At 40.4% G+C, this 10485-nt stretch overlaps 2 protein-coding genes and 2 pseudogenes across 10 annotated transcripts in view; 1 reads left to right on the top strand and 3 right to left on the bottom strand.

Annotated features, from left to right (window-relative positions):
- Positions 1 to 10485, bottom strand: part of LOC131785618 (uncharacterized) — a 68420-nt pseudogene that overhangs the window by 23634 nt on the left and 34301 nt on the right.
- The window catches only part of LOC136276941 (uncharacterized), a 70736-nt gene that overhangs the window by 51618 nt on the left and 8633 nt on the right, over positions 1 to 10485 (bottom strand). The window contains exon 4 of one of the 7 annotated variants that reach the window (XM_066172393.1): positions 5439 to 5843. The exons of 5 other annotated variants lie outside the window; for them this stretch is intronic. In XM_066172393.1, coding sequence (XP_066028490.1) covers positions 5745 to 5843 — 99 coding nt within the window. In that variant the 3' untranslated portion in view covers positions 5439 to 5744. Of the gene's footprint in view, positions 1 to 5438; positions 5844 to 7472; positions 9182 to 10485 lie in introns of those variants that run through there. One more of the 7 variants, XM_066172398.1, reaches the window with a different exon arrangement.
- LOC131797148 (axoneme-associated protein mst101(1)) overlaps positions 11 to 10485 on the top strand; it is a 68437-nt gene continuing 57962 nt past the window's right edge. The window contains exons 1-4 of one of the 3 annotated variants that reach the window (XM_066172389.1): positions 19 to 374; positions 615 to 796; positions 1426 to 1592; positions 2188 to 2226. In XM_066172389.1, coding sequence (XP_066028486.1) covers positions 301 to 374; positions 615 to 796; positions 1426 to 1592; positions 2188 to 2211 — 447 coding nt within the window. In that variant the 5' untranslated portion in view covers positions 19 to 300 and the 3' untranslated portion in view covers positions 2212 to 2226. Of the gene's footprint in view, positions 375 to 614; positions 797 to 1425; positions 1593 to 2187; positions 2227 to 10485 lie in introns of those variants that run through there. The other 2 variants (XM_066172388.1, XM_066172386.1) reach the window with 2 other exon arrangements.
- Positions 5889 to 7357, bottom strand: LOC136283445 (uncharacterized; annotated as a pseudogene).

Genomic DNA, 10485 nt, shown 5'->3' with positions numbered 1-10485 from the left:
TGACTTTGAAATGACCACAGCTTTTCAATACGATCAAAGCAAAAGTTCCACCAGATTTGAATTTGGAAGCGTCTGTTCGCGGTGTGACATTCATATCTCCACGTGTTTTACCGTGATCGTCCTTGGCGTCCGTTTTAACTTTCAGTCTCGTCCTGTTCAGCTGAGTTCTGTTTAGTTTTGATTTCCGAAAATGCCAAAGCACAGGTACGTTGTTGTTGACTGGGGATCGTGGGGAGTGGAGGCGCAGAGTTCCTCGAAGATCATCGTTCGTGATCCCTTCAATGTGAGAGAAGGAGATAAATGTTCACTGCAAGGAACAGATCCAGCGACAAAGAGACCCATGTTGTTTCAGGGACATGTTCTTGCAGTATTTGGTGAGTTTATGCATCCAGTATTTTTCTCAATTACATTGATTTTCGTTTTGAAGTGCTACAAATGCTTGGTAAACCCGTTTTCTTTCGAATTCCTTGGTTTGATCTTCACATCACTGCTCGTTAAAACATAAATCTCAAGAATCTTGACTTCAAACAGGTTTTCGATTTTAACGGTTCTTTTCATTCTTAGTTTTATGTCTATGCTCTCTTGTTAATGTCTTTTTCATGTCAAAACTATAGTCAGGAGACATTGGTCAAGTTAATAGAGGATGCTACCGATGCAAAGTCAGCTGTGGAGGCACTAGCAAGGCAGCTGTTCTCAAGTGAGGAACTGCAGAATTCATCAGTCGCTGGCTTTCAGTGCAATAAAGATTATGAAGCAAGACCAGGCCTGAGTCCATCAAGGTGGAGCATTTTAGAAAGTGAGTTAATTTTTAAAGGTGTATTTCTTTAATTATTTATATACACCTATATGTGCTCACTGTTTTTGGTTTTGTGTCACAGGTCTTGGCTGCATTTCCTTGACTTTTGTTTAAAAAATATATGCATTAGACATTGATGGAAGCTGAAAGAAAAGTTCTCATCATTATGGTCACATGTCAAAATACTGCACATACATACTGTCATACTACATGCTGTCAAATGGTCAACATTTCCAACTACATTTGCACTTCAAGTAACATAGGCAAACCAGCTTACATGTATGTGTTTACAGCCTTTTTGCCACTCAATTAAAATTACCTGAAGATTCATTTGGCGCGTGGAATGGAGTGCAAGGGAGTATCTACAAACAGAACAATTGCAGCCTCCTGAATGAATCACCACATAATATGAATTGGGTGGCAACAAGGATGCACACATGTAAGCTGACTGCATCTATTTACTGGTTTAAATTCAGCAATTAAAAATTCAGTAATGAACATATGATTAAAAATAATTCAAGTTCTTTCAGGAAGAGTTCCCCTGTATAATTTATGTTTTTCACTATACAGTTTCAAATGTAACATGCTTTTTACTTAAACTGCTTACATTTACTTTTTCCTTTTTACAGGTATTTTGCTAAGGAAAGGATTCACTGCAGCTACAAGGTCATCTGTGAGAAAGAAACTTGGCCTGGTTCTAAAGAAGGCCAGAGCAAATAAAGAAAACAAGGCCAGAGCAAATAAAGAAAACAAGGCCAGAGCAAATAAAGAAAACAAGACTTTAAAAAGACTTTATGTAACATATATTTTGGATAATTAATTTTTACTGTATAGAATTTCAAATAAATTTGTTCAGGGTATTGCTGGCAAAAAAAAAAGCACTATTCTTGTTTTTGTTGGGCATGTGGATGCTACAAACAAAAAGCCTGTTAAGATTCATGGTAGATTACAGGCTTGGTCTTGTTTGATACATCTAATAAATTAGTTGCAAGTAAAAGTTATTATAGTCATTAGTCAGAGTGAATCATCATGAAATAAACACCTGAAAAAGCTGGACTAAATGCTGAAAAAAAATTTAAAATCTAGAAAATGCTAGAAAAAGCTGGAAATTGATACATTATCTATATCAACGCTTCTTTAAGGAGCATGAAAGAATTTTCTAGAAAACTCTAGAAATCTACATTTTGTAATAAGCTGGAAAAAACCTGATTTTATCCTATTTTGTGATTTCTGGAATAAGCTGGCAAATTCTGGCAGATTCTACCTTGATTAGCATGTTTCATTAACATTCTAGAATGGTCTAGAATTTTCCGGAGAGAAAACTGGAAAATTCTAGAAATTTCTTGAAATTTTCTAGAAATAACAATAATATTCATGTCTTATTTTGCAAGGGACATGAACGATGTTGCTGCTGAAACTTCGCAGCCTTGGTGTGTCACCATCAGCATTAGCATGGTTCAAAAGCTACCTCAGAGGAAGCACGTTCGTATCGGGAATGTAGTCTCGCAGTCTCTTCTAGTTGATTATGGCGTTCCACAGGGGTCCATTCTTGGCCCCTTCCTGTTCCCTGTTTATGTAAATGATTTGTAAACTGTGCCTAAACTCTGTCAAACTACTTGTTATGTTGATGACTCAACTTTACTTGAAATTTAAAACGAATGAGTTATGTGACGCAGTCTCCGCAGTTAACTCCGATTTAAGAGAAATTTGTCGGTGGTGCTGTCACAATTCACTGCTTATGAATCCAGATAAAACCAAACTTCTTGTGGTAGGCGTGCTGTAATTGCTACAACGATTACTTGACTTTACAAAAGCACTTTGTGGTAAACCAATATTACCAACACCTGTAGCAAAGGATCTTGGAGTGTTTCTAGATCAGTACCTCTCCTATAATGAACACATATGTACAACGGTTGTATGAACAAACTGATCCAGATCGATAGAATTAAGCATTTATTTGATAAGGAAACGCTTTCGTTGATTATTAATAGTTTTGTTTTCAGCAGGCTTTTTTATTGCTCCTCAGTTTGGAGCAACACTTCGGCGATAAACATCCATAAGCTCCAGCTTGTTCAAAATTTTGCAGCCAGGATTATCTTAGGGCTATATCTCTGCAGGTCTGAGATCACTTCGATGGCTAAATGTCAAACAAAGACTTATGGTCAATGATGCAGTTATGATGCATAAATGTCTTCAAGGACTGTCAACTAGCTACTTCTCGGACAAATTTTCAACTCGAGCTACTGTTCACAACAGGCAGACAAGATATAGAAACAGCCTCAATATTCCACATTGTAGAATCACTGCTGGTCAACGCGCCTTTTGTTATCGTGGCGTGAAAATATGGAATAGCTTAAGCAAAGACCTAAAGGAAATAACAAATACTAAAGCTTTTAAGAGACGTTTAATCAAAGACCTGACTTGTGACATGAACTAGGTTAGATGATAATCATTGTATATAGTTATCATTTAGTTATCCTAGTAGATAGTTTTTACATAGTATTTTTATCAATTAGTGATGTGATTAATTATTCATTTAGTTATCCTTGTAGATAGTTTTGCATAGTTTTTATCAAATAGGGATGTAATTAATTCATTCATTTATCTATTTAATTTTCTTTTTAATATTGATGCTAAAAAGCCCTTTTTAGGGACGCTCAATAAAGTGTATGTATGTATGTAACAATTAAATTACAGCAAAAGAACTTTTGACACATTTAAACAGCCACCATCTGTGTTCTGTGTGCTTAATATATCTACTCTTTAAAGAAGGACACTTCCACCCCGCGTGTATATCTAATAGGTCGCCTGGAATACGTCCGTAAGCGGGGTTGGAGGCGGCACCAGACTTAATACTATGCATACCGAACGTGGAAACATTGTCCACGAAAGGGTCTATGTGCTTTGTAAAATTATCTCTTAGCGTAGTTACGGAAACTTATTTGCTAGAGTGGAAATATTCGCGAGACTTAGCCTCAACCATACGACGAACAAGGGTAATGATATCGTTTATTTTAGAAGTTTTCAAAGTTTTGCCCGAATAACGTACGCCAGTCACGGTAACGACTTCCTTCCGTTAAACTTCGATCACAGACAAACGAATTAATACAGACAGGTCGGTATCAAAGAAACGAAGAACAATGTCAACAAGTGCATAAAACACAAAAGATGACAGCAATCCCATAGTTTCATAACAAGGGAGATAAAGAAGACTTAATTGAACACAATTCTGCTTGTAGCCGACGACAGAAGCGAAGCAACATTTCGACGACAACTACGAGTTTCGCAAATGAAGACACTATGAAGCGAGGATATATTTTGCGCACAAAATCGTTTTATTTAACGTAGTAAGGAAAAAGGTGAGCTCAATTTAAAAAAAGGATAAAGGAAAACCGCTTGAAAACGAACTCTAACAAAAACTAATAGCCAAGTGGGAAAAACGTGTAGCGTTCTAACGAAGCGTGAACAACGTAAGCCAAGTGTTACAAGGTTGCGAAAACGAGCGATAAGGAAAATTGTGTAAAAACTAGGCGAAACTACCAAAATACTAGATATTTAGACAAGCACAAAGAAAAGGAACAAAGGCACTTACATAACAGTCTCGCTTGTAAGAGTTTAACCAAAACGAACTTCAAGATAAGGTGGGCAAAAAGGCGCTCTTCCGGTAAACACGTCTTATCATTAGCCCAAAGCAAAACAACCAACTAAAATGCAGTTCCGGGTGGAACTTAAAAGATCACGTCCCTAACGGACAAACAGTAACATCATTGTTGCGGTTTAACACGAATCAAAGTTAAAGCGAATCAATGTCCGGTGGCAAAGGCGTGGCAGCCGTTACACTGCAGTTGAAGCAAATACTTCTTTCGAAGTTGATTTTCATCTTCACCAGGTAAAAATCAGCCTCTCGTTCCAAAGATGGAATGTCACCATGTAACCATCATCACACGGGGAATCGTACGATAATATTCCATCTTCCTATTCGTCTTGTTTTCTGCTGTTTCCTTGCTACTCCTCGAAGTCAGAGCGTTCGAGGCTGACCGGTTCGCCTGGCTAAATTTCTCTCTGATAGAGGAACAAAGGGGGAGTTACAGCTATTGCCACCGTTCTTTCCCGTCTCAAGTAAAGGATACCAAGAATTTGGATTTGTAAAATAGTACACCGCCCAACGGGTTGTCCCCTTTAAGCCATCTTTTGCTGCATTTGCAAAGTTTCTTGGGTAATCTAACACCGTGGGGGTTTTCGAGGCCGTTAAGCATTTCAACTGACGCAGCAGTCTTAGATGCCTTGTTACCCTTTGGACCATTGAGGATTTTTGGTTAATTGGCAACTTCGCTTCTGATATAATTTTCATTGCCACACAATGACTCAAAGAGTGTCGCTGAACAGCCCGACCGCCTCCTGAATGCTAAAGAACCTGTTCGCCTAGTGCTTTTCGTGGGTTGAGAAGATCAATTTCTTCATAAATTCTCGTCGACGGACATCCCGGTTCTCGGTTCGTTTAAGTGATTATTTCCCGAATCCCGCTCCTCAAAAACGCCGATTCCCGAGTCCCGTTCATGATAGCAATCCCGCATCTCGCTCCCCTCTTATTTTAAATTCCCGGATCCAGGCCTTTAAATAAGCCCAGTCCCGGACCCTCAAGCATCAGCAATTGCTTGCACTCTATCTGCGAACAAAGGCTCTTTTGGCTGCACTGGACGAGCTAGCTTCCTTTTCGCTGCTTCGACAGATGATTTCACGAGTGGACGACCAGTGGGGCAAGATTCCATCCCGGCCATAGTATGACCCTCCATAGAGCGTAAGTTCAATGGGTGACACACCCATAAATTTTTCCACACAAATGTTCGTAAGTTCATTGATAAACAAGGCGATATACAAAGGCTTGGCCAGATTTACAGGTTAACCATTCTTCGAAGAAGCCCACTTCCGCCATTTTAACCAGCCTGACTTATACATAGACACAGTGGAGGGAGCCTTCGATCCTAGCTGCAAACGTTGAGGGCCTGGAATCAAACGACGTAATGATTGGTCCCGGAAAGAAGAACGTCTGAAACAAAAACAAGGAGTCATCTTAAAACCATTTAATTTGAATAGGTGTTTGATAATAAAACCGAAAAGGGAAAAAATCCCCCCAAAACGCTCAAACAACTTGATCTTCGGCCAAATCAGCCCAAAATTACGGGCCAAACAGGCCAAAAGTAAGGGCCAAATCGGGCCAAAATCACGGGAAAAATCAGGCCATAATCACGAGCCAAATCTAGCCACAAATACGACGAAATCAGGCCAAAACACAGGCCAAATCAGGCCAAAAGCATGGACGAACTCCGGCCAAAAACACGGGCCAAAGAGGCTCTAACACATGTGTCAAAAAACGCAAAAAATAAATTATGCACGCCAATTAAGGCATGCTATGCTACGCGGATATAGAAAAGAAACTCGCTGAAAATCTTAGCGTAAAGGTACAACATTCTGAATTTTGGGCAGCCGCGAAAGACTGACGCATGTCATTATAAATTTGCTTCTGTCCTGGCCCTTCTAGCAAAAGGTTGCTCATCGCCGGGAGGGCAAAAACTTCTACCACGAAAGGCTTAAACTGACATCCCTGGCGTAAAAAAGGTCAAAAATACGACGAGGGCCATTCTGCAATGATCAGGGTTGCGCGACTAACACATGATGTCAGATGACGGACGGAATCGACCACGAGGCTGACTGGGGGACAAATCCAATATAATTGTTCTCACCACTCCAGTCTTGCACCAAGGAGTTCACCCCACTGGAACCAGGAGAAGCGAACTTCGAGTTAAATCTTGGGAGCTAAGCATTGTCCTAGGTTGCAAAACGGTCGATTGCGACCGATTCACTAGCCGGAAAACAGATGGATTCATCTTTATCGCAAAACCTACTGAGCTGATCAGCTTTCTCATTCAGCGATCTGGGAATCCACTGCGACTCGAGGGATATATCCCGTGCAGAAGAAAACTGAAATAAAGATAATGCAACCAACTAGAGGCGAACTTTAGAACTACCTATGGACACTATTCTGGAAGCTCTCTGATTATCAGTGAAAACTTTTACCCTCTGGTGCGTAAGCTGGCCAGCGAAGGACAATAACACATAGTAGATAGCTTTCAGCTCATGGAAAGTAGAGTTTTGACCGAGGTCATCAAACGTGAACATACCGGTGGCCGCTAAACCGTCTAACGATGCTGAAAACCCACCAAAGGCGACATTGCTTGCATCAGAGAATACGACGGTAGACGTGTCAGGCGGAGGTCGAAGAGAGTAACCATTAAATGAACCGATGTTCGACTATCAGAATTTCAACTCTTCCAAAAGTGCCGCAGGGAAACGAAAAGGTTTGATCCCATCCTGATCGAGACTCGATCGCGAGGTACATTTTTCTGGTAAAAGACGCGAAATAGGACCCACTGCTAAGGAAAGCGAAATTATGGAGCCCGCTATTCTAGCAAATTTGCGATACGAAGACGATTCGTCCGTGATTGCGATGCTCAGAAGATTTTTAAGCTTGAGCACCTTCTTTTCTAGAATTTGAAAAGTCATAGTATTGGTATTGATTACAAAACCCAGCCATTTGCTTATCTGCATAGGCTGCAAATGGGACTTTTCTTCGTTAACAAAAGGACCTGCGAATTAAGTAAGTAGTTATGTAATTTTATTTCAACTCGGGTTAATGAGGCTGGTTAGGCCCCTGGCAGTACGTGCTAATATGCCAAGAAAAGTGAAAGAAACTAACGAATAATTAAAAAATGACTTATGACAAACTTTTTAACTACTTTAAGTGAGTAAACAATCGTAAGAAAGATGTTTTTCGTCTTGTCACGAGCGTGGGGGAAAGAAAAATTCTGAGTCCCCATGAGGAATTGAACCTCAGACCTTCGGGTTCCGCGCTTCGATGCTCTACCACTGAGCCACAGAGACTCTACGGTGAGCGAGGTCTATTATGAAGGTCTGAGGTTCAGACCTCAGATTCCGCGTCAGAGCGTGGAATCCGAAGGTCTGGGGTTCGATTCCTCATGGGGACTCATTTTGTTTCAACTCGGGTTAATGAGGCTGATTAGGCCCCTGGCAGTACGTGCTAATATGCCGAGAACAGTAAAATAAACTAACGAAAAATTGAAAAATGACTAATATCTAACTTAACTCTTAAAAATTATAACAGTGAAAAGATCTTAATAGACTGTACATTGCAAATGTAGCTCTCTTATAGCATTCCTAAATTCATTAGGAATTTTCGTTAAGCGTAGTTCATCCGGTAAGGAATTCCACACTTTGGCACCAATAAAAGATGTAGATTTTAAGCCAAAGGTTGTAGTATTCTTACGTGGGACGACGAGCTTGTTGGTGCCTCTTAAGTTTTTCATATTATTTCCTACGCCAAACAAGTCGCTTATATTCCGGTAACATGCCGTTTACAGCTTTAAAAATCAATATAGCAATGTCCTGTAGTCGACGATTAGATAAACTTAAACCGCACTCATCATTGCCATAAAAGGGCACCCGTTTGTTGTAGACACACCTTAACGCTCTCGCATTAAGCCTTTCCAGCTTCTGATTATATGACTCATTACAGTTGAGCCAAATAGCAGAACAGTAAGTGAAGTAAGACGTTACGAACGAGTTGTAGAGGCACATTTTCAAGGAAATTGATAGCATGTTCTTAAGTCTGGTCAAAGCATCCAACTACTTTCCAACTTTCTTAGTAATCTTGGCAATGTGTTTGCTAAAATTTAGCGAGTTAACGATAGTTACACCTAAAAGATCTAAATGGTCTACGATTGGAACCTTCTCATCATTAATACTAAAGGAAAGACCACTAGGATAGCTTTATGGAAGAATAATACACTTGCATTTCTCGGGATTGAGCACTAGATTGTTATCATCAAACCGACGACTTGCGACAGCGAGATCGCCATCAATTACGGACTTTACCACTTCAGGATCGCGATCATTAAAAAAATTTGGTTATCATCAGCATAGTTGGACAAATTAGCACGATTAATATAAGAGAACAGATCGTTAAGAAAAATATTAAAAAGGAGGGGCCCTCAAACTGATCTCTGGGGTACACCCTCAGAGAAAACAACAACATCTGAAGTAACATCTTCTATCCTCACGCGCTGGGACCTGTCTCTAAGGTAACTGTGTACGAGGACCAGGCTAGGTGGAGAAACACCATAGGCAGCCAGCTTGGCAAAGAGGAGGCCGTGCGAGATCATATCAAAAGCTTTACTCCGATCCATAGAATCTGCGCCAACAAAACATTTATTGTCTAAAGCATTCCTCCAGTTCTCACTCAAACGTAGAGGTACCGCCTCACAGCTGTAACCCCATCTGTTCGCAAACAGGAACGGTGACAATATCGATCTACAATAATCAGAGAGTTGGCGTGTAAGACACTTCTCAAAGACTTTATCCAGAGTAACTAGAATCGACATTGGCCAATAATTAGATTTATTATGAGGATTGTCCTTTTTGAGGATAGGGCAGATTTCGGCAAGCTTCCAAGCAGCTGGCACAGAGTCGGAGATCAATGATCTCGTTGATTAGAGCAGATAGCGGATAGGTAAGAGCATCAGCACCATCCCGCAATGTTCTTGGCGGTATCTTATCATAAACTGTTGCCTTTTTTGGATCAAGCGACTTAAGTATATTTTCGACTTCAGGTGCATGGACTTACAGAGCGGAACTGAAAAGCCTCTCTCGCAGAGCAGTGTGTCTGTATAGCCGAGATACTTGGATGACAGGTATCATTGTAATGCCCATCACTATCGTTATCCTTCAAAAAGGATGAAAAGCGTGTACTAACAATTACTGCTACTTCCAGTTTATTGACAACAAGACTGTCAGCCTCCTTAAGATGAATGGAATCCCGGCTGATGTTTTTCTTTGAGTGCATGAAAGGCTTGACCGTTTGCCAAAATTTCTTGGGGTTGCCTTTGGCTTTTGAGGCGGTGGTACGAAAATGGTTGGATACAGCCTCACGTCTCAATGAAGATGTGAGGTTTCGCTGGGTCCTGTTTCTGTCCCAATCTAGCCGGCGCTTAGACTCGTTGTAAAGGCGCTTTAATTTGTTGCGTTTCCTAATTGCCTCAGGTGTCATGAATGACACGTGCCCACGATTTGCTGTTTTACGTTTAATTGGTGCGTGGTTTGCAAGAACGCTAGATAACAAGTAACTCCAAGCCCAGTGGATGTCGTCAATGTCCTCAAATATATATGCGACGTCAAATTGAGTCGAATGCAAGTCATCGCAAAATCGTTCGGGATCGTAATTCTTAATAGTGCGTCATTCGACGGTTATAGGGAAAGTCCCGGACTGTGTGACCTGCTGACAACATAGACCAGGTGATGGTCAATTAAGCTCAAATCGAAAGTGCCAGACGTTAATTAATCTTTCATCTCATTAATTAGAGTGTCTATGTCGACATAGGAGTTTTCAGTTTCTAGAATTTCGATTAATCTTGTTCTAATGGATTTTTTAAAAGAGTTCTTGGATGAGTTTTTGAGACTAGTCGGCATCCCATTCCAGATTTTAACGCCAACACGTGAAAAGGCCTTACTTTGTACATTAAGTGCAGATTTTTTTTAATATAAAAATGCTCAGACGTTGATGAACGTGTGCTGTAAGAGTGAACGCTGGTAATTTTTAGAAAACAAAATCGAAATAT

This window comes from Pocillopora verrucosa, chromosome 9 (genome assembly GCF_036669915.1).
Source record: "Pocillopora verrucosa isolate sample1 chromosome 9, ASM3666991v2, whole genome shotgun sequence".
Classification (NCBI taxonomy): Eukaryota; Metazoa; Cnidaria; class Anthozoa; order Scleractinia; family Pocilloporidae; genus Pocillopora; species Pocillopora verrucosa.
This window is presented reverse-complemented; position numbering and strand designations above follow the sequence as displayed.